Raw genomic sequence first — 24,624 nt, forward strand, 5'->3', positions numbered from 1 at the left:
TCGGTGGCGGCGGAGGAGGAGGAGGAGGAGGAGGAGGATGCCAAGGAGGACTCCTAGGCGGAGCTGCCGTGGCACGGCGGCGGCGCTGGATTGGTCTCCGGGTTCCCCTCCATCCGGAAGCTCCCCACCGTCAGGGGAATCTGGGAAGCCGACGGCGGTCGGCCCGCCGTGTGTCAGAGAGACGGGCGTCTCCCCCACCTCGGCGATCGTCCGTCGGTCAGGTTCGGCAATATTCTTTTTTTTCCTCCTGCCCAGCGACTCCCCCACCTTATGATCGGCGGTGCCCTCGCCATCGGTGTTGCCCCCGTCGCCCTGTGACGCCGGGATCCCGCTCGAGCGCCGTAGTGTTGCTGCACACATGCAAGCGAGAGCACCGACTCCCGGATCCCCGTCGACGCACCTCGCTCGCTCTCGCTCGTGCACGCGCCCGCGCTCGCGCCCTCGGTAACGATAACAGAGCGCCCCGCGGGTTAGTGAACGCGACGGCGTCTTGGCCCCAGCACCTCAAGGATCGAGCGCAACGCGTTACCCGACATTAAATACCTTCCCAGAGTGACAACCGGCCCGGGTGGCCGGCTAACATCGGTTCAGTGGTAAATCCCGCATTGCGAACAAGTATTATTCACGCGCGTGGGTGGTGACGTTCTCCAGCACCGCGAGGACCGGCAGAAGCCGAGTGACGATCAGTGCGCCGCCTTGGGCTTCGGCCGTTTATACCTGCAGTGGTTTTGGTTGATTCTGGTGGTTTGAGTGAACTAGTGCGGGAAGGAGGCGGTGCCGAACGAGTTCTCCCACGAACAAGAAAATCGTCACCCGTTATACCTTCGGCGAGTAAACCGAGAAACGGGACGGATGAGGGTGAAGACAGGGTCTAGCCTCGACATCGGTGGACACTATCGAGGGTGATCGGCAGGCGTGCGGCTCAGAGGGGCCGAGGAAACGTAAGAGATATTGGACACGAGTCCCGCCGAGTCTAAGGTGGATTTAGCGGAGGTGGCGGCTTCGTTTGCGGGGAGTCCGGACCCCGAGTTCGCCGTGGCGGGCGCTGAGATTCTCGCTCTACCGGGAGTGGGCAACACACCCGGTGTGAAAGGTACGATATACGGTGTCGGTGCAGGGCTGGCGGGTCTTGACAGCGAGGCGGTACGCCGGTGGGTCGCGGAGGCTGCGAGGTCGGTCCAGCGGCAGATTCCGCCTCCGGTACTCGTACCTGCCGCTTCATTTCTGTCGAGCCTAACCCCGCCGATGACGCAAACGCCGAACATGCACCTGCTCGACAACAACAACATGACCGAGGCGGTTTCGGCGGGCCAACCTACGGCCCAGCAGCACCAGGAGCACCATCAGCAGCCTCATCACCCTCAGCAGCAGCACCATCTGCACCAGCCGGGACTCACTCACCAGCAGAAGCTCCAGTCGAGCCCGACGAACAATAATACGATCGAGGCTTGGCGGTCTGCCCAGGGTGGAGGTATTCACCAGTGGTGGAACCCCCCCGGTGGGGTCCAACATCAGGACCCACCCGCGACCCCGGTCACGGCTTTGGCGAGGGCCGGCTCACGCTCCAGATCCCGGTCACGGTCCCGGACCCAGGAGCACCCGGAGCAGCCCCTCGACTTCTCGGTCGGCTCGCTCCAGCAGCAGAGAGCCGTCCACCTCCAGGCGAGGGCCCACGTTGCGGCTCAGGCCGCCGTCAGGATGATGCACGAGCGGCTTCAGGGCGGGGCGGTGACACCCCGTAGGAACAATAACAACCTCGGAGGACGACAGAAGTTGACCAGCAATAGCGGCAGCAGCGCCGTCAGCAGGAGAAGCTACAGCCCCAGCGAGAGGAGCGACAGCGGAAGCGAAGACGAAGGCGTTTCGACCGGCGGAAGCCCGACGGGACCACTTCACGGAACCGATACCGGTGAGTCGATCTTATCCGTCTTACCATTCTCTCAACCCTCGGCAGCTAATTGTTCATCCCGACGGCGGCTTCTTACCTTTTCTTATTCTATTCCCTCTCTATAGGTATGTATCTCTTCTATTCCACATCTCGTTCTCCCTTCTCTTCTCTTCTCGTCCCTTCTACCGGAGCGTTTCGAGGCTCTGGCCGTTACCAACCCCCCCCCCCCCCCCCCCCCCCTCCACCCCTGCCGTAATAATCGTCGCCCTCATTTTCCGCCCGGCGGAACGCCGTGCCACTGTCAAATCCACCGCATTGTACCCAACACACAGTATTACGCACCAAGGGAACCGTTTATGTATGAGCGGTCCGATCTTATTTACCTGGATCACAAAGGTTAGATACATATGCGTAGGTGTACAGGTATATTAGGATGATGCGTGAAAAAATATCGGTGGCAACAATTGGTGCTTTTGTGCTCTTCTACCCAACACATCCTTACGTTGAATAATGTGACATCGAATCTGTCCGCTCAAAATCCGACCCCTCGAATCAAGTTCTTTAGTTGAGGATGTTTCAGTTTGACCTACGTTCGTCGATTTCTTTGGCGAATTTTTTTCATTGACTTCGCGTATAAACTCGTTACAGAAAACTGAGGGAATACGACTGAGAAAGATGTGCAGCTGCATCATGGGGAATTCGTGCAATTTTGTTGAAGAGGGGTTCCAGCCTGCAGATAATACCGATTATTATGATTCTGCATAAGTTCCATTTTCTCATAAAAATGTGTCCGATATACGTGAATTCAACATCCCGGAAATTTTTCACATAATTTTAGCAAAGATTTTTCGAATATCAACGTTACGGTCAGAGAAGCTAAGAGCCCTCAAATCCCGCCCTCCTAACTTGTCTTCAGTTCAAGAATTGCAGAGTTTCTTTACTGTCACCGATTTCGTCAATCTTTCTCGTGTCCACTTCAGGACTAAACTTTGCAATATCTGGAGTCGTATGTAGTTGAATATTTCTGAACCGTGTTTCAATGCTTTTCGTTTTACTACCTTCCACCCTGATAATATGCAAGATAGCAAAATACAAGTCGGCGTTTGAACTCTTTCACTCAACATTGCGACGAAAAGTTATCCATAGATCTTATTTTGAAAATAGTAATTTTGCCAAATGAATTGGCAAATCACCTGACAAATTTATACCAGAGTCGCACCTGCTCTACCACACCTATCATGAGTATGCGGTCTCGCGGACTCTGGACACGTACAGTCGGAGTGAGCTTACAACAGTTAGGTGCTACCGCTTCACTATCACCAAATACTTACGTCAGCCAAACTTCTGCCAAAAAAAAAAAGTGAAGACAAAAATCCGTATTCTGGAATTGACGTTTTTATAATATTTTCACGATCCCTTGTCAATTTCTTTGGAATTTTTGTTGACAAAGTGATATGAGTCGGATTAACAGTGCATCGTTTCATGAGTATATGAATGGAATGATGAAACATAATGAATTACAGTCGTCTCTTTACAGCCGTCTCGACAGCCATAACTTAAAGTCTAGAAATTATGGCACTGGGACTCGGAAGTAAAAAATATTTCATGAATCAGTGAAACATCGTTAAACATGAACGGTACTTATAAGCTATACCTGCACTGCAAAGTAAGGAAAAGGGATAAAATGAGAGGTCGAGAGTCACTCAGATGCTAAGATATCCGCAGTTTGCCTCATCCATTCAATACAAGATGAGACTGCACTAAAAATAAAGACGTCGAATTCAAAGTGATTTTTAACAATAGATTGGATTTTTAATATTGGAATACCATGAGATTAAGGTAATATTCCACGACATTCTACCTGATCAGCTCATGTGGCGTGCACGTTCGCGTTCCTATCTATATAGGTGGTCGGTATCTGCTGATTTTTAAACAAAGTTAAGTAAACGAAGTTAAGAGCGATAAGGGCCCAGCTTATGCGCCTGAATCGCTCGGCGGCTGAGCAGAGGAGGAGCAGGGGAGAGGGCCTAGTCGGTATATCTTCGTCATGATCGACACTAGCTGTACGCTGTGTCAATATGTTGACAATTGCGTTTTTCTTCTTTTTCTTCCTTTTACATTCTTTTTTTTTTTAATGTACAAGCGATGATAATTATGTAGATGTTAAACAGCAGGGGAACTGATAGCCGGCTCGCCTCGGCTCGAATGAACGCGTCCAAGATATGGCGCAATAGTTTGAAAGAAGATTAGTCGATTATCGATAAGAGGTAAACGCGACAAATACGTATAATAAGAATAAACGACTATCTTTTCCGAGTTCGTATAACGCGTGTTGACGCATATCACTGTTACCTCGTACCTACTCGGAAGAATTCTTTTTAATTACTACTTATTACTTATTATTACTACCGATGGCCGATTATCGAAACCGATCGTTGAGATTTTTCGTTCTACAAGGCCTGCTTACGATCTGACTCTTCCGTTCCGCGTCCCCGTACCTTTCATCACTGGGACAATAAACGCACGGCGGAAGTCGAATCACGATCGTGCTTTCCTAGTATGTACGTTCAGTCTTCTGGTATGCATTTGCGATATGTGCGATCGTTACGGTTATCAAGGTATTCTTGGAAATTGTAGATTACTCTAGTGAATCTCGATCAAGCCGCACCCTAAATCAGTTTCAATTAAAGGAATAAAAATTTCTTCCAGAGCACAGTTCTCTACCTCAACCTTAAATCCTTGCGCAATACGGGTGAACCTTGTCATTTAAAATGGGTTCGTTTCACTTCGTTTTCAGCACACATTTCGATGTGTTACCTATTATTTGCAAAAAAATCTCTATGAGAAATTAGTGTGCATTGATAGTACTGGTTGGCAAAAAAATTAGCATAATCTTATATGTTATAGTTATGGCGTATAACAGACGTTATTTGTCAATTGTACATCGTTTGAATCTGATTTCTTTCAAGGTGACAAATTATTATCTCAAAATTGAAGAAAGAAATTCGATCAGGGCCGAAAGATGTCGAGTTGATAAAGATTCAACATTGCATCCGTAATATGTAATAATAATGGAATAAAATACCAGGAACCTGCAGCGGGTAACTTCATTTCACAGCCGCTTCAAAATAAATAATCGATCTATGGATATTTGTCATAGGACACGGGTAGCTGTAGGTATTGTGTTAATTACATTTTTCAAGATTCACAATTTTTCGCTACGATATTTCCTCATACCAAGAAAGAAAGGTCAACTCAAATCGCGTACAACTGCGACATAATGCCCTATGGATGATTTTATCGAGACTTTAACCAAATAGTAGTATCAATGGTCACTCATTTCTCAGAGTTACAAATTTATTAGCAAACTATTAGTCCTGAGGTAAAAGGTAAGTTGAAATATTGTACCTAATAACCAATGTATTTCAAATTGCAAAATTCAGGCAACTTGCGTGAGAGGTCAGACGTGACAAAGAGAATGGTGCTTCGTAAGTTATATTTATTTGTTTATTTTAAACTGATTAACGGGATAGCTGAGTCCGAATTTGTCGAATTCTATTTTGAGGATCATCCTGCTAGCAATTATCTGTATCACTGTGCCGAAAAATGAAAATGAAGACAAACCGGAAAAGCAATTTTCAATCAAACGAAAAATATGATTACATGAGTCGATTCATGCAGTACCGTTGTTGACCTTGACCAGTTTTTATGAGTTCACTTGCGATACTCGTGATAATATGATTGTTTTCGGTATACTATTACACCGATATCGTTCGTGTGAAAACCCCTGTGCAGGAGACAGACTTATACCTACCTATAACATTTATATGGACCAAAGTTCACGAAAGCGAATGAACACATATGTGTGCGTTACTCATTGATTAGAGATGCGAGCGCCCGTACCTTTATAACACCGAGCAAGTGCCCATTGCAGCCGATGTTTCCATTTAACTTTCCCCAGCAGATTTGAAAGTAATGACAATGATGGTGCAGACGCATTTTTTATCGATAGGGCTTAATTCACCGTAATTCAACGGCTTTTATCGCGCTTGACAGTTTTCCGCTGACACGATGTGTGTATTTAAATTACCCTCCTCCCATTAGTACGCAGACCTCGTATACGCTGGAGGCGTTGAGTCGCCCAACGACCCGATAACAAGGACCTTGTGGCCGGCACATATATACGGGAAAAATTATGTCCAAGGCATGCATCGATGGCTTTTATTTCATATTATAGATTTTCATTTCAAAAATCTTACACTCACCAATATCCTGCAATTTTCGATACAGCGATTAAGCCCTTATACATCGTCACGTTTCACCCACGCTAAGATATTCCGACGGATCTTCCGAGGTCCCGCCATATGGTTAGACTGAGGTTGAAAATTTTAGCCATATCTATATTTGGCAAGCGTGAGCAAACCATGCGATAAAGTTTGACCATTATCACACAGTCGGATGCTCGCTCACTTATGAACTCACTCGTCCACTTGCTTATAGGTAGGTATACATATATTTATTGGCATGCGCAAACGACCAGCATCGCTTAAGCCCGTGTTAAATTCAAATATGCAACAATCGTGATTAACCGTCCGCCGATTCAGGTTTGGACAGTAAACAATACTGTTATCGTTTTTATCAGCTACTAGGCGGCAGTTTTTCGTAACAGTTTAATTCCTGGGATTGAATGAAATAAAATTGAACTGCTTATCTGATCTGACAGGGTTGCGTGGAGGATTACGGAAAAAAATTTGAAATCACACATTCCAGTTTTGCAGGTGCAGTGAGGTGTCGGTGAAAGATGAAGCTTATCCGGCTGGATGTAATCAGGGTGTTATACGTGCCTCTGTATAAAGGGTGGTGTATGCCACATGATATCGGATGTCTGAAGCGATACGCAGTTACAGGGTTTAATTTTATTCCATAATTCGGCCCAGGCGACGCGGCGATTCAAGGCTTTCGATTACGCCAAGCGTGCCTACGTCTAGGTAGGCCACAACAGAAGGACACCTCGCGGGGCGAATTCTCCGCGGTCGGCTTTGAGACTAGGTCGCGGGGGTCGTAGGTCTCTCCTCCCTCCTCTCGTCCCTGGGCGTAGGTCGTCAACCTGGGTAACGGCGGCGTGTGCCGGGAAGGGGGGGCGATGTGCAAGTGAGAGGTTGAAGTATCCGCCGAATAAAGCTGAGCCGCGATAGTGTTTCGAGGCACGTGACCACACGGCATGGCAGCAGGTACCAGGTTAAACCCTTTCTACCTGGCTTCCTTCCGCCGCCTCGTGCGTTTCCCTCCTTGCCGCAGACTCGGCTCTGCCCCGTCCTTGCGATAGGGTATGCAGGGGTTACCTACCGATAGAACCGACCCTGTCTACCTGCCCCTGTCATGCCCATCTAAATCGCCGCGACACGCGTACCGGATTCTTCAAAGATTCACCATAAGGTATAAAGGCAGGGCGGGTGGGGAGGGGTTAAGGGTCGGGTCTGACACGTGCTGCTCGCCCCTTTACCCCTTGATCCTTCGTTCGAGTCCCGATCGGGGCTCGCGGTCTAGCTCTCCGACTCGTTGTTGCTGCAGTTCTTATATGTATAAGGTGCTTGGCAGGATTTGGCCCTTGAATTCGTCGGTCGGGACGAGTGCGCGTGTCTGCTCCTCTTGGCGGCGGTGGGTAAGGTGCGGTATAACCCTTTCACTCTTATTTTTTATTCAACAGCGCGTGTACGGGGTATTGTACCTCGGCCAGGCTGCTGCCTTCAATCTCTGAAGATCTCGCAACAAAGACGTCAGGATTGCGTGGTACATTTCACCTGCTAGGTTACCCCTTTCGGTATTCATTTCTTCTCCTGGTCCTGCATCTCATGACTTTTACGATCTCGGAGACGATCTTGATCGACGATTTCTTTCACCTCGGGGGTTGATCTACGCGCGAATCTAATTGGTTTTTCATTTCGTCGGGAACGGATCAAAAAATGTGACTGTTATTGCGGGGATAAAAATTATGCCGGATCTTGTAATAGAATCTTATAACCGTGGTGCATTTACTTCCGTAAACGTCCTGTTCCCAATATTGGTACGTCAGGATATAAGAGGAGAGGTCACCTGCTGCATCCTTGCGTTCAATGGCGACGGAATCGAACGTCAATCGCGTCGGTCGAGAGCTCTATCGCAATGACGATTCACGTATACAAAGCGATATTTATAAAAAATTTAAGACTCGGTGCAAGAACGATTTAATCCGGACTAGCAAGGGGAGGACGATCATCTGGGGTGACAGATCTTGATAAAATTTGAACCGGTGAAACTAGATCGAATTTTATTAGACCCGTATTTTTGTCCGTCCCATGGGCAGCGTCTCCCGAGAAATCACATAGGGTTATTATTATAGGGTTATATTAGAAGCGCACCACCTTTGCGACCTATTGCGTATAAGCGGAAGAAGAATAAGCGGCATTTTAAAAACAATTAATTTTCTTCTTTCCATTCCAGCGTGCTACTTTTTGGAAAAACTTTTTTTATCCAAAGAAAATCATGAAACTTCGTCATTTTATTGAATAAACTGGTGATATTCGTGAAACAAGTAGGTACGCTATGCACGAGTATTCGTCTGCAAATGTTGTTTATACCGCATGCAAATGATAGTTCGATATTACAACAATGAAGCTAAAAATACTTCACTGATTACTTCAGTTTTCATACTGAAACATTACACTAGGCCTGATTGGAGTAAAATAATGTGTAAAAAATTTATCCAATAAATTTTCAGTGACAATTAGGAACGAAATATTATAAAGTTCACTCAATCGTGCAAAACGATTCAAATCTCCCTTCAAATGAAAAGGTGTTCACAGAAAGGTGTTAACATTTATCGAGCAATTGTGAAATACCATTATTGGCGTGGATCCGATCTGTAAATAAGAAGATGCAGTATTTGATTTTTAATACCCAAAGTACCTATCACTAGCAATGACCACTAAGCTAAAAATAATCGATGCTTCGATTAATCAAGTCCAAAAAAATAATCGAACACAACTCGATTGAATAGGTAAAAATTAATCTATTAATCGATTATTTCGTATTTTTTTGAAACGGTTCCTATGAAACCAAAATTTCGTAAATTTCAGTATGTGGTGTTAATAGCGGGAATTTTTTATTTTTTTTTTTTATAATTAATAGTTTCATTCAAGATATTTTTCAATTTCAGGTGTAAATTTTTCACTTTCACTTGTTATTTCAACTAGGTACTCATAATTAGTAAGTAAGACAATGATAATAATTGATACTCTAATCGCATTAATTAATTGATATTGCATCGCGTTGTTCATGGGAGTAAAAGAACGAGAACCGATCGTGAGGAAAAACAATCGAGTCGGTCGATTAATCGAGTTTCGAAAAATAATCGATTATATTAGATTAATCGAAACAAAAATAATAGATTTAATTGAAAATCGATTATTTCTGGTCATCCTTACCTATCACAAAGTCTTCCGATTTAATTTTGATCAAATTGGGGTAAAACTCGACTGATCGTGAGGTTAAACCGTTCTCGCGCCCAGGATCTCAACTATTGGTGGATAATCGTGATCGGAAAATGCCTGAATCTTGGAAAATATTGTATTTAGATGGTTTGGTATCTCTTTGGTAAACCTGCATATTTGATATTATGACTAACAGCTTGAGTCTGTAGTAACAAGCGTATATATACTTATCCGCTTATCTTATGCGGAATAGCCGCGGTATCTACACCCACGATATAAATTTTGTACGTACTTAATTATGGTTAGCGGGAATTGATGCGGGTATTATGCACATTTATATTGACACATTTATCATCATTTCTTGGAATAACTATCCACCCATTCGGGTATGCGTATCTGTAAGCTACGTTTGCGTGACACGGAAACAAAGGCACAAAAAATTATTGACGCATCGATACATACACGGAAAAAAAAATTCTGTTCGGCGAGCTGTATTCTACAGCTCCAGTAACTATACGCACTCTACGATCTATCTTGTAGTTACAGCAACTATATATTAGTCAGCTCTGATAGCTGCAAGTTGTTCAGCTCTCACAGCTGAATGGTTTTGCTCTAAGAGCTGTAAGTTGCGCTGTGCTCTGGTGCGTTGACATATTTCATAACCTTCAAATTTCATGAGTATGATTTAAATACAGTTGATAGATAATTGTTTAAATAGTCCATTCAAATATGTAAATGACACTGAATAAATAATGATAATAATGATGAAAAATAATACTAATAGCAATATAATTGTACTATTTAATAATAAGCGCTGTGAGCGGAGCCGAAAAATTCTGGTCTAGCTCTTCGAACGAAGCTGTTTAGCTGAGAGAGCTGAACAACGTACAGCTATGACAGCTGACTAACAGTCAGTTATACGAACCATGCAGTGCTCTTCCAATAACAGAACGTTTAGTTCGACGAACTGTTTACAAGTAACTATCTAATATTTAGTTCCACGAGCTGAATTTTTTTTTCCGTGTATGTTTAAAATTACGTATATTCTGTATGTACGAAGACAAATCAGAATTTCTAGTTGCTTTTATGAAAACTTGTAGCTCTGTTAGAATAACGGATTATGCGTGACTAGTTGAAAATTTATATTTCAATAATTTTATCCCGAGGTATGATTTGATCGAATTATTCGTAAACGTATAACAACGTCATATTCCTGCCGCCGCACGGGTACGTAGGTACGAAAAATGTCTTGTCGCACAGCAGCCTCTTGACAATTCCTGGCAATTACCTATCTCATATCCAATGAATGCATGGCATCTGATTATGGCAGTGGGACAACGAGGACGTTAGATTTGGTCTACGTCTTAAAAGCAGTGTAAATGAACGGTGCTCTTCGGAGGTCTCAGCCTTTGTTCGCTGGCACGGATTTGCATAGAAGTAAGCACATGGCGTGCGGTGTTCATCACACGGTAGTACCAAGTAATGCAATTACATTTGTATGTGTGTACCTACCTATACCGAAGAGAGAAGAAGAATTGGGTATGAACGGGCAGGGAGTCGAGAGGCGTGGAGATGGGAAAGAAAGAAAGAAACAATCAGAGTCGGCGGGTGCCTGTCGATTTCCGTACCTACCTCGTTGCATGAAATATTTTTGCTAGCTCTGTAAGACCCGTGGTTTTTCTCGCCGACAAAGTGATAGCTAGCCCTTCCATGGTCCAAAACTGTCGGGAAGTAGCGGGACGCCGTTTTCGACGGGATATCGCACCTTTTGGCATAAAGTAATATTTCACAAACTACTTGGATGTTCGCCAACCTCGGTATCCGAGAAGGTTATACTTTTATCTCTGGTTTCTTACTTCGGTAATACATGCATATATCCATCTATCTTTTTGTCCATCTATCTGTCTCCCCACCCCACGCTTCTTTATCGGTTGTTTTTCTATCACTTCGTTATCGTATTTCCTCCTATACACCAACAGGCGAACAGCCATGACTGCTGGTTCCACGTTCAATTCGCCATAGTACACCATTGTCTAAAGTGTATTGCGATTGAAAAGATCTAATTTCCATTTTCATCCGGAAATAATTACGCACTACGTGCTACGTAATCACAAGGTTTGATATAAATATGTCAACAATTCATATCTTGCAGCACGGGGGAGATTAAAAATAAAATAGAGAGTGAGAGAGAAAGAGAAGTGACCGCATTCATCTTGCAGTAATTGAAGTCATGGATAGAATATTTATTCCACCTGATTTCATGCATATTCGTTAAAAACATGTATAATTACATCTGTGTAAATCGGACCAACCGAGCATGTGTAGTTATAATTTGGCGCTGTCTATTCGTTTCGATAAATCTTCACGTAAGTCCATAGATAATGTCCTAATGGGGAAGTCCGATTTGCGATAAAAAGTTTAATTTGAATATGCACAGCGAAGCATGTACATCTCAATGATTGCGTGCCAACGTGCTGTAGGTGTAATACGTATAGGCTTTCTCAGGATAGCCTGCGTTCCTTGCCGCTGACTATTAACCCCGCGGGCCAATTATAAGCGAGAACCTTATCTTCAATTATTTTTATCACTTGGCCGCGTCATATTGTACTTAATTGAAGAAATTTCAACTCACAGTTCCTAATTTATGCCCGCGCAGGTGTGAAACTTTTTTCTGATTTCGGGGTCAAGAGTGACGTGCTATTCGATGCTTCGGAAAACCTCAATTTTTATTGTAATTCGTGCCGCCGATCGATTGAAATTTATATTGATGTTGTTAACAGTTTTAAGGATAAAATCATTAATTTGTTCACTTCTCTTTCTCTTGTCTTTGAATTTAAACAATTGCTACTATTTTACATTATGAGCATACTTTTGGTAAGTTTTTTTTTCCAATGCAAGTGGAAACAATTAAAAATATTTGACACGTATCGTTTCGCTATGTCCCCTAGACTTATGGCAATTAGCGAATTCAGTAGCTGTTACAGCAGGCAAGTATACTCTCGTTGATTTACTGGATGCCCGCCAGCCAATTAATTTCGTAATTGATCGTGGGATACGATCAATACATGTATTAAATACACATATCCATACTCAGGCACACGTATATACATATAAGTTATCCACGCAGGCACCGTACGCATAGCCGGATGATCAGAGATTTTTTACATCTCCTTTCACACGCCCCAAACACGTCGACATACATTTTATACGTATACATATATACATACACACACACACACACACACACACACACATATATATATGTATATATATATATTGTTCGGGCCGTGCGCCGATATTTTGGATACATTGGATAGAAGAGTTCGGTTTCCACTCTCTGTGCGTACGCTTCGCCTCGTTCGTACCTCGGTCGAGTACAACACCGTTTAGCTACGATTCGTCTGGCTACGCGACGATACGCGTATCGCTTGCGGACTCAACACACGTAATCGAATTCAGTCTTTGTGAATAAAAGTGTTATTCTTTTTACGAAAATACCGAAGGTGGAATTATTTATCTACCACCCTGCGTTTTTCCTCCAACCGTGCAGATTCAAACCCTCTCTCGCGAACCGCGCGAACATATACATATATGTATATATTAGACTGGGCCAAAAAAATTGACTATTTTTTTTTTTTTTAAATATATTGAGAATATCATTCAGTATGGCAAAAAAAAAAAATTTCATGAAATTTTAAGCCCTTAATATTAACTTTAAGAGGTCTATCATCGCTATTTTTGATTTTTAGTAATAATTTGATGTTTCACGTCAGAACTGTCGAAATATTGAAGTGAAAAAATTTATGTTCACTTATCCCTTTATAAAATTAAATTCCCTACAAAAAAGGTCTGATTATAGATTTTTGTCAGACAAGCCGTTTCCGAGTAATTAAGCTTAATAAATTGATATAATTTCTCGATTTGACTTTTTTAATTTGGAATTTCGTGACTAACGAATCAATGAATGTATAAAAAAGATCATGACAGATTCTTAAAGGAAATTTAATGTTCTACAAAAAAGATCTCTTCATATTTTTGCCTCAATTTAATTTTTCAAAAGTTATTCTCAATTAAAATTGAAGAAAAACTTGAAATTTATATATTTATATTATATATATATATATATAGATAGATAATTCCCATATAATATACCCAGTCCCTTGTCAGTAATAAAAAATAAAAAAAAAGCAAATAACCGAAGAATATGGTAAAAGAATTGCTCAGAATATACCGGAGATCGGAAGTGCCGGATGCTCCGAAATGCTCGAACTTATTTACTTACGTAAGTTACCTATGCGGCAATTATATTCAGTCAACCAAAGGTGTTGAATTCATCATCTTTGTTCAAGCAAAATAAGCATGCTAACGAATGATTTACTCGGATTCATCACAGTGTGGTTACGAAAGTTTTATGAAAGTGATGATTCAATTTCATTGTTACGCTCATGAATAAGGGGTTTTTCTTCATATTCCGGGATACCTTGACCCAGCACAGTTCGAGTACCGATCTGACTGATTCAAAATTTTATTTCCGTAACAACGACACGTTTTGCAAGTCAATTCGACCCTTGAAGTAATGGTCATTTGAAATTACTTAAAGACGTGTCAATGTTAAGGAAAGTAGGTATCTGTAGTTTCCACAAATCGTTAGCGAGCTATCGAGTGCAGACAAAAGGACTAGGTCCGTATTATATGACGTAATTAATACTTGATATACGCAGATGGCAAGTAGCATGACTGGTGCAAGAAATGGTTGTCCGATGTTGATTGTGCGTGGCCTGAGCACGTCTCAATCCTCGCTTCGCTCTTGATTCTTAATTTATGAGATATTCGTGAGAAGGCTTCCTCCACGGCGGGTCTACGAGCCGCGTTTTACCGCATAATTATCATACAAGCGCTTCGTTGGAACTGTAAAGGAACAACGGCGGTGCACGTAGGTATAGATATACCACATAACAGCACAAGAATATCGGAGGTATATGCGCCGGTAATTCTACGTTCGTCTGTATAGCATGCTCACGAACATACCACTGTGCTTGTATAGAGACACTTACAAAGGGGAGCGAACACAGAGCAGGAGAGAGAGAGAGAGAGACAGAGCGACAGGGGGCACGTGATCGTGGAGAGTGAAGAGTAGAATGTGAGTTATAGACACACCGGTAAGTACCTGCACCTAACAGGCTGAAAAGCAAGTATGGTTGCTGAGTTATCAAAGCCCACTCATCGCGGGTACATCCGGATTCAAATGACGTTTCATGCTTATGCTTATGTTTATTTATCCACTTATTAAAACAACATTAAGGCCCACGTCCAATTATCTACGGACCCTAAATGCCAGCAAGACCCGGCTGAGGCAGAAGGCTAGCGCTCCTACCTGCAGTTCATGGTTTCTGAAATATACTCGCTGTACTTAGTCTATTTTTAAATCATTTATTGCATTGAAATCAAATTAAAAATAAAATTACATTGTACCGCATAATCGTGAATTTGATCGGTTTGACAGCTAAATTCGCTATTTATGTTGTTACATTCAACGCCATAGACGACAATTTGATGTATATCCGACTATTTACTTATCGCTGCATTTTAACGGGGTGATCGATGCCATTCGTGCGATTTACCCAAGCGGTTACCTATTCTTCATGTCAGGGATATGCACGGCTTACAGCAGTTGCATAACTTCAGTAATTGTTACCACTTGAAGTCGAGTCGAGTCTTTTAAAGGCATTCGAAAATTCTTGAAGTCATATGAAACCGCTTGACGACGTGTCAAGTGACTCCAAGTCATTTTAATACGAATGGAGCTTACATCAAGTCATGTCAATCTATTCCGGGTCTTCGAACTTGTCAACTTACTCGCCAAGTCACGCGATTCCTATGAAAATTATAACGAATGAGGATGAGGAGGTGCAAGAAAAACTCTGGGCTTGAGAGATGTTGAGGAACTGACATGGTATATCGGGCCACACTCCGTAAAAATGAGGATAATTTTTATGTATAAATGCTAAAAACGCAAGCAGTTGAGGATGAAACAATTGACGTAATTGTAGCTATATTGTATACCGGCACACGGTACCGGCATCGTTTGCGTGAGTGTAAAAACTCAAGAGCCAAGCTTTGTACTGCGTGCCGTTACACAATTACTTTGCCTTGTATCCTATGACGAGTGGTTTGGTCTATCTCAAGTCTTTGCAGCTTCATTCAACTCCTCGAAACTTACCAAGCCTCGTTCTGTATACGAGCGAACTGGAACTGGTTCTAAATAATATGCAGATAATCGATGGGATTATTGATTAAAATCTTTTTCATTTTTGTAGTACCATGGGAATGATACGTACAAACTTTACGTAGACTTTAACACGATATTACATATGCCTATAAATGAAATACTCAACTTCCATACTTGACTTCATAAGTCGACTAAAAAAGTGCTGACCGAACGCAATTTAAGAAGGTCGTAGGACCGTAACGTTTCTGTGAACCAACCATCTCTGCAAAAAGATTTAAACAGTGGTATTTAAATGGCTGATAACAAGAATCACATCTAGATGTTCTAATAACTTGAAAATAATACAACAGCGTGTGATGGACGATACTGTGGATTCAACCAACGTACCACCATTATTGGAGAAATACCAACTCATTGGACACGATAATGTCTGAAAGGATACGATTGCGTAAAGGTTCAATTGGAAATATCGCAGCGATTATGAAACATTAGATTATATTTGAAAGTGAATAATTTCATTTATATAGTGTGAAACATTTTTTGTTTGTAATCATCAATAACAATATTTATGTCTGACTCATAATCTTTAAATGTAGTCACTTGTTGTTAGGAATTTTTCTTCCTTAGTATAAAAGTACATGCGAAGCATAAAATCGTTGTGATCTTGCGTTGCGGTATAATACAATCATTCTTGCTCACCTCACACATACGCACTTGTAGAGACTAAGAACGTTCCTAAATATGATCGATACGATATGCCACTCGGATCCAATTTCTGACGAGGTAAGGTGTCGACCAATAAGATCAGTCCCGTTGGAATAGGTGCAGAAATGGCTGATCTATTAAAAATTTATGGAATCAAGATCGCATTTCGACATCGCGAAAAAAGCCACGGCAGTTGAAATAAAACATGCGTATAACCTGCTTTACCGTGACCACGAGCCGGCGGCATTGGTCCTTTGTAATCGACGATATTTGCGGGAGTATTATCGCAAATCTTTGATGTTTCATTTCCGTCTGATTTCCGACCGAGCGGGGCATGGAAATGGCTAATCGATATAATGAATAATTACGATATCTTTTAGGCCGTATCCCTGCTTGACTCAGCTTTTACGAAGCACACTACGTACGATACATCGATCGTCGCCCGCGTGGAATTACGATAAGACTGGGATATTTTATGTAGATATAAAATACTATCAGCATGACGCTGTACAGTACATACAATTTAAATGTTGTACGTCAGGAGTGGGAAGTGCGGTAAGTATTTGTTTGGTTTTATCGTTTCGTTGGCCGTATAACGTTTATCGTTCGGTGATACCTGTACCGTGCATTTCACGTATAATATTGTGAAAAATTGAGTGTTATAGATATAGATATACCGCTGATTCAACGCCAGCATGAATCACCTGCGTCGAATGTGCGCTGTGAGAGCAATGTTCTCTTCGGAAAATATCGTCGTGACATTTACGCCTGCGCGTACTCTTCACTCCCGGGAGAAATAGGCGAAACACGGCATTCTCATAGTTTCGTGTTTGATTTACACACAAAAGAGGATAATACTGGAATGCATATGAAAATCAAGTAATATAGATACGCGTTGCTTTCAACATGAAAATTACATAATTCACACAAGTGTTCCGAACAGTGAAGAAATCATTAATCAACTAGGTTTATCTCACCTGCTATCGCGAATCGACGGCCGGAACTAGGTACTTTGGCCCAAAATTTAATGTCTACATTCGTAGCATTAACATCAAGACCGATAGAACTGCGAAAGTGATACTCGGTAGGTGCCGGAAGCCCTCCTCATGACAGATGAGCTCTAACGTTCCTCCTCGGCCAATTAAAACCACGCGCCATTCTCTAAAATACAGCAACGGACGTATTGCATTACACAAACAACGAATGAATTGGATTTAAAGGAGATCGCTATGAAAATGAATAAATTTAGAAATTATTAGAGAACAGAAAGAGAGAGAGAGAGAGAGAGAGAGAGAGAGAGAGAGAGAGAGAGAGAGAGAGAGAGAGAGAGAGAGAGAGAGAGAGCGAAAGAGAGAGGGAGAGTAGAATAGGAAATTATTATAATCCATCGCAATATTGGACGAACTTAGAAGCTAGGTACAGAAAGAACTTAGGACTAATTCTCAGCATTAGTAAGGATAGTTATAAAGGGTAAGTGACTACAGCTAGGAGTGCGTAGAGGGAGAGGGAGAGGAAGAGAGAGAAGCGTTTATCAGACATCATGGAATAAGCATCCCCTAAGGACAACAGTCATGTGTACAGAGAAAGGTAAGAACATAATGCGCCCTCTCTGGCACACACGGTTTCATCACATAGACTTGTAGTAAAGAAGAACGCTCGATGACTACTATGTACAAAGAATTACTCACATCTGGTGAAGGATTCGGTTGAATTTAAACAGGAATATATGAAGGAGCGAGGTAGGCAGGGAGGGGAAGTGCGAGAGCGAGAGATAGAAAGCGAGAGAGATGGAGAGAGGGAATAGAATAGAGTAGAACATTTATTTATTATACTAGGGCGGAGACCCTTGGGTATAAATGAGCAACGGTATACACGATCAGATATCTTAATAACTAACTACCCTAATTTACAGAGAAAATTGAGTAAATATAGAAAAGAGAATAAAGGAGATATAGAGAGCAGAGAAGATCATGAGAAAATTTGAGCAATACAAAGATAATAGTAACATACATAATAATGAAAATAATAGTAATTATAATAATGACAATAATAATGATAATAATGACAATGATAACAACAACAACAACAAAAACAACAACAACAACAACAACAACAACAACAACAACAACAACAACAACAACAACAACAACAACAACAACAACAAAAACAACAACAACAACAACAACAACAACAACAACAACAACAACAACAACAACAACAACAATAATAACAATAAGGGAGAGAGAAGCAATCGAAATATCAACATGTAAAATACTTCCCGTCGCCTGTTTGCTGGCGCAGGCGATTAATCGCTACGACAAAGTGTGAAACTATCCAGTCTCGTCCCTCGCGCCATCCCAACACCTGGTGGGAGTAATCCATCATCGTCGGCGTCTGTATTAGGCCTCGGGGCCAGGAAGCGATACTCGGAACGTGGAAGCTGGGCGAAATATTCGCACGCACGCCGCGTCGTCTCATTTAATTGTCTCGAGCAGCTTGCCGCATCGTATTGTCATACAATTATATGTACCACATTTCCATTAATTAATTAATTTATGTCCACATGGGCTCTGTTTGACTAACCTTTAACCCTACCGTGACTTTTCTAAATAATTTGTCGTGATGGGGATAGGCAAGAAATTAGCCAGCTTCCCATTGATGATACTGACGTTCCATTTCCCTTTCTTCCCGAAACAGCAGGGTCTCCCTGCTGCTACTAACGCGTAATGCCCGATTCAACTTATTATAATCTCCCTTTTTTACCGGTAGTCCCGCAAAAGTTGACTCGGCTGCCCACGCAGGTGTGAACGACAACAGGTGTAGACCCACACACTCCCACGTCACGGATTCCCATCCCGTTTCCCGCCAGCATCTGTACCTCCGACATGTTGGAGTATAAATGCAAGCCGACCGTTGCGCGTGTGTGGAGGGAGGATGGCATCCCGCGCCACGCCGCGAGTGACCCTAAGGGCCGTGTCTTGCACGCGAAACAGTCTTGCTGCCTACCCCGCGACTCACATGTGCGTCCTTCCATCCGGCCCGGCATCGCGGCATCCTGACCCGCTCTAGGCACAGCTGCCACGAAACGAACGATTTCTCGCACTGCACTTGTAGGCCTTCTACCTCCAAGCCTATCCGTAGCCCACATATCTTTAACTCGGTCTTCAGAAAAGCGCAGAGGGTCAAAAAGACTCGAAAGCTCGGAAAATTTTTGTAATCACCGGTATATTATATGTGTGCTTAATGGGGGGAGGGGTCTAGCTTGAACGGTCTAAAATCACACCAATTTTTCGAATTTGTTTAAAGATAATGGAAACACTTGGAGCAATTTCAGTTTGAGGGCCCTATTATTTATAGTTTAAAGAAAATTTTTGAATTTTTTTCAAGCAAATTAATTACAAAATGGCGGCGTGGAGTATATAAGTAGCGAACGACAACGTTTTCAATGCGGTGGCGCAGATACTTCGATAAATTACACTTTTTTCATACCATTTTTTTTTAACAAACTTTGGTTGGAAATTAAAATTTTCTGTTCATAATCGTATATGTTTGAAAAAAATTAGTTTTTTGACATTTGTGCTACGAGCTCGAACCCGAAAAGGTGTTTTGAAATGAAAAAAAAAATTTTGATCTGTTAGAAATTGGACAGTGATGTGAGATGCACCATTGCAAAAGCACTCGAATTCGGAGTCATTCGCTACTTATATGAACCATGCCGCCATTGTGGTATTAATTTCAATGACAAAATTCTAAAATAATCTTGTAACAATAAATAATAAAGCCCTCAAATTGTTCTGAGTTTTTTCATTTTCTTTAAACAAATCTCCTCAAAATAGGTATGATTTTAGACCGTACAAGTTGTATCCCCTCTGACCCTTCATTGTGAGACGCTGGTTCAGTAGTTAGTACTTGTATAACTCGGATGTTTTTATTTTTCTTTATAAAGTTTTGAAACTGTATGGAAAATATTTCACGATACAGAAATTCGTACAAATGTTTCGGGCAAGTAACTACAATTAATCCAAAGGTCATTATTTTTCATATTTCACCATAATTTGTATCCTACAGAAGACTTGCTCTCGTTCCTTGTCAATAACGATAATAATTTTTTCAATCATCAGAGTCAATAGACTTTCATTCACCCGTTGAAGCTCCGAAATATTCACAACGTGACAACTTGTCAAAATTAAGAAAAAGTGGTAATCGCTTCGTGACACGCGTATAAAGTACGTTGTTGTATTCTCTTATTTGTGAATCAACGGCTCCGCAACGCAGAGCTGAAAACCGCGACAAACGATCGCTAATTGCATACTAGTATAAATACGATTGACTATTTGTACCGAGTCACAGAGATTTCGAGACTTGAATCCTTTGATCGAACTTTAAGACTACAGTGACTCTCGTTTAATAAGTCCGATCATCGTCAGTCAATATAAGTATATAGATGACTGCGAGACAAGGTGCCGCACGACGCATTATCTCTATAACCTGCGTATATCTGTGACTGTGGTTGTGCCGATCCTCGAGGGCCGCGGGATGAGTTGGCAAAATTGGATAATCAGAGTGCGGGCATTGGTAACGAGTCTTTCGTGACTCTCTTCTGTTATCAAATGTATACGCGCCGTCCGGCCGCACTAAAAAATTGGGTTACGTACCGCTTGACTGATTCATTAATATCAAACCACGCGGAAGAAAAAACTCACGACCTGGATCGGTCAGATCCGTGTATCACTTTGAAAGGTCCCTTAAATGATTAGTGTCTGTGCGCGTCAACATTCTATATGCAACTTATTCCGCGAAACTGGGTTCGAGCCGGATCGTAGATAACGGGGCAAATGTATGATGAAAACTGTATTATACTTGATTTGTTTGTCATTTATTCACGACAACGTGCAGTCACTACAAAACGATGCAGATTCGCTTGGTCTGGATTCAGGAATTCAAGTTATACAAGAACTCGAAAAATAGTCCTCGAATACGAGCTTATTGTAATAGTCAGAGCTTTATATATTCCAAAGATTTGGTGTGGCATTCGTCGGCTCACGATTTGTTTGCAAAGCCTCAAGAAGCGCAGGATGTTGAATCAAGATTTTCAAAGATCTGTGCGAAATAATCGAAAATATATACTTGGAGGTAGCATTGCTTTGGGTGCAACGCCTGCGAAGATGCATCGGTGAGGCCGGAACGAAACTTGACGCTACGGAACTGAAACTCTCCGTGATCACCGTAAACGTTAATTACTGTCAGGTTCGTAGGATTGGATACAGGTTCCACGTAACCACGTATACCGTACCCTGACAGAGGACAGGATAATTTTGTTCAGACATCGAGACATTGTTCTCGGTTCACTAAGCGCGTGTATAAATAATCCTTCGTATACATCAGTTGTATAGCTAATTAAGAACAAACAATGGAACCGTTTCGATACGATCCTTGCGCGTTCGTAATCGTCACATCGCGATCTAGTAATGGTTAAGTTGTAACGATTATAAATGAGGGGCAGGGGGAGGGGGGGGGGGGGGGTCAATATATCGCAATGGCTATAGGCTGTGTCCATAGTCGTTGTTTCTACTCTTTCAATCGCGATTATCAACTTATTCCAAGAAATTTTAATGTACCATCGAATTCGCCGATCCGATTAGCTCAAATCTCCCAACAATTTAATTACAATCAGAGTCCGTTTTTTTTTTAAATCTATTTTTCTTTCATTGCATTTCTGTACCATTCCCATTGCCTGGAGCGGAATGAAAAAAAAAAGCGGAACACCTTTACTCTTATGCTACCGAAATTGGAGAAATTTGCAGCGTTGGTTTTTCTTGCAAGCTCTAAGGGGATTATCTGGACCAGGGATCGCTCAAGCTGTTTACCTACAACGTTTACGGTTCTCTACTGGTTGCCCGTGAGTCTTCGGCGATCCGATCCACCTCCTACCCACCTCCTACCCACTGCCACCGGTCTGTTATATTGTAATATTTTCCATGAATCGGCAAGTGTATCGTGTCCGAAGAATTCTAATTGAGGATAGAATACTGGGTACACATACTATATGCCGCGTTGCAGCTACAGGCCAGCAGGGGGAGCAAACGATATATAATAAATATTAAACGACTCCTTGTGCCGAACCCAAGGTGTACGGGAGATGACTGAATGTTAATTAGCGAGGCGTGACAAGCCTCGAGTAAGTATAATAATCATAATAGCCAGCTCGCACGTAAAGCTTACTCGACCCAGGGCTGTTTATACTGCCCATACAATCGGAAAGATAGACTCGTCATGCGAAAGGACGATTCCGTCCCAGATAATATGAGTCGCTGGCGGTCCCGTCTATCATCTCGAGTTTCAGCTTCCGACTCGTCGTTGCCGGGGATGGAGCGCAAAACAAAACGGATATGTACGAACTTGTTGTAACGAAGAGAATCAAGGAAACTGAAACATTGTCCATGCGAGAAATATAGCCCAGCGAGAAGAAAAAGCCGCGCACGGAGAGGTGCATAATTATAACTATACCTCTAGGCAGGGCGCAAGTACCGTGCGCGTATAGCAGCTAGCTAATGAGCCAATTAGCAGGCTGACTCGGTCGCGCTGCGTTTCCGTGCGTCGACAGCCGGGTGTCGGGTGTCATCGGCCGTCCTAAAATCCCATCCACTATTTATTCTTGTCACTCATTTGCGTCTTTTTCTCTGTTGTAGACCCGTGCGGTGACCCGATGCTGGAAAGGCCCTACGGTGAGTTTATTTCACGGTGATTAAACTTCTTGGAAGAATTTTATTCTCATCCGAGGTGCAAAAAGAGATCAACGACGTGCATAATATGACCGTCATCGAAAGTTTCACATGCTTTCAATGATCGTAGCTGGCAATATTCCAGCAACATGCACCGGCATGATTTTCTGACTAGACGCGTTGCTGGCTTGGGATAAGATTGTGCGTTTTTAAAAAGAAATCGTTAAAAAATCGGGTAACATTGAAATGCCTAACATTGTTACACTTTCATCCAATGTGAATTGACCCCGTTGAGTAAAACCAAGCGCCGGTCGAATCTTATTGTCAGAGGATGTGCGGTCGGTCATGTCAGTTTGGGTTCTGGTGATTTTTAAAACGAATCAAAAGCTACGACGCATCATGTGTATTAACCCCAGACACAGTTATCTCACTCGCTTTTCACTTCGCGTCCAACCGAGCTAGAATGTGTGAAGTGCATTTGCAATCCATTGTGGGATGGTCGGGGGTTGTCGCTTTGATTTGAAAATTTACATTCGTCTACTGCAGATCTGTTCCCACCACAGCATTTTGTTAAGAGTGCACGTATCCGTGGCGCGAGTGTTCGTTCTCGTTGATACCTCAAGTTCAAGCCCCCTGACGACGGGACATGACCTGCAGTGACGGGGATCAACAGGTTCCGCCCTTCTCCACCGTCTCGAACTGATCCAAATCGTTTTGAATCTAGTCCTCGTTCCTCTCCCTCCCTCTCTCCGACCCCCCGTGACCCCTCCCCTCAAGGGACAGGAATCCTCCGAGGCGTGAATCTAGTTGCTCGGCAAGCGGGTGCAAGAGGGTTGGGAATCCTCGACAGTCGACAGCCGATTAGGGCAAGACGGGAGCACCGCAACCCTCGGCGGAAAACTTAAAATAACATCGTTCAATCATGCCGAGGGCCTTGCTGCCTGCCGACAGGACAGACAGTGAACAGCCTGCTTTCCTATTCCCCTCGTCGTTGGTCACGCCCCCGACCTGACAACCCTCGCCCCCGTCATCGAGGACATCTTCGGGCATGCCGAGGCGGCCTTGCCGAGCATTTCGTACCCTTGATGACTCTTAACCTAGCGAAATACCCGCACGAATCGTGAAACGTCAACGCAGCTCAGAATCTCAGCAAGTTTCGAAGTATTTTATGACACAAACGAAGGCTGCCACCAGACGTTTGATTACTGTCGCATTGCTGTGTAGTTCCTTGATTCTTATGCTATTCGAGAGTGAAAATCCTGGATATTTTACCGGCAGTTTCGGCGAATAAATAAGTGCATCATTTCGATTTACGTTACGGCAAGGTTCGAGACCATCGTCAAGGAATTCAGGATACCAATAATTTCGACTTTTTCAAGTATAATTACAAAACCGTATCTATGCGAGTAAGTAGAATGACATATAGTATACGTGCATAATTTGTAGTACGAGTTCAACTAATGGTACGGCAAGAATATTTCCTTTAGGGTCTCGTGGCTGTTCCAAAGCCGCGTGAAATGAGCCTGTGTGCCTGGTAAGTAATGTAAACAAAACATAGCGCAGCATTCTGTGAAGCAGTTTTTCATAGCAGAAATGAAGAACTCCTCTCGC

At 42.7% G+C, this 24,624-nt stretch overlaps 1 protein-coding gene across 1 annotated transcript in view; it reads left to right on the plus strand.

The window, feature by feature from the left end:
* Window positions 1-363: 363 nt before the first annotated feature.
* Window positions 364-24,624, plus strand: part of LOC124214556 (uncharacterized) — a 117,219-nt gene continuing 92,958 nt past the window's right edge. The window contains exons 1-2 of the mRNA XM_046616945.2: window positions 364-1,909; window positions 22,981-23,016. Of these exons, the coding sequence (XP_046472901.1) occupies window positions 1,246-1,909; window positions 22,981-23,016 (700 nt within the window). The 5' untranslated portion in view covers window positions 364-1,245. The remainder of the gene's footprint in view (window positions 1,910-22,980; window positions 23,017-24,624) is intronic.

This window comes from Neodiprion pinetum, chromosome 3 (genome assembly GCF_021155775.2).
Source record: "Neodiprion pinetum isolate iyNeoPine1 chromosome 3, iyNeoPine1.2, whole genome shotgun sequence".
In the NCBI taxonomy this organism is placed as follows: Eukaryota; Metazoa; Arthropoda; class Insecta; order Hymenoptera; family Diprionidae; genus Neodiprion; species Neodiprion pinetum.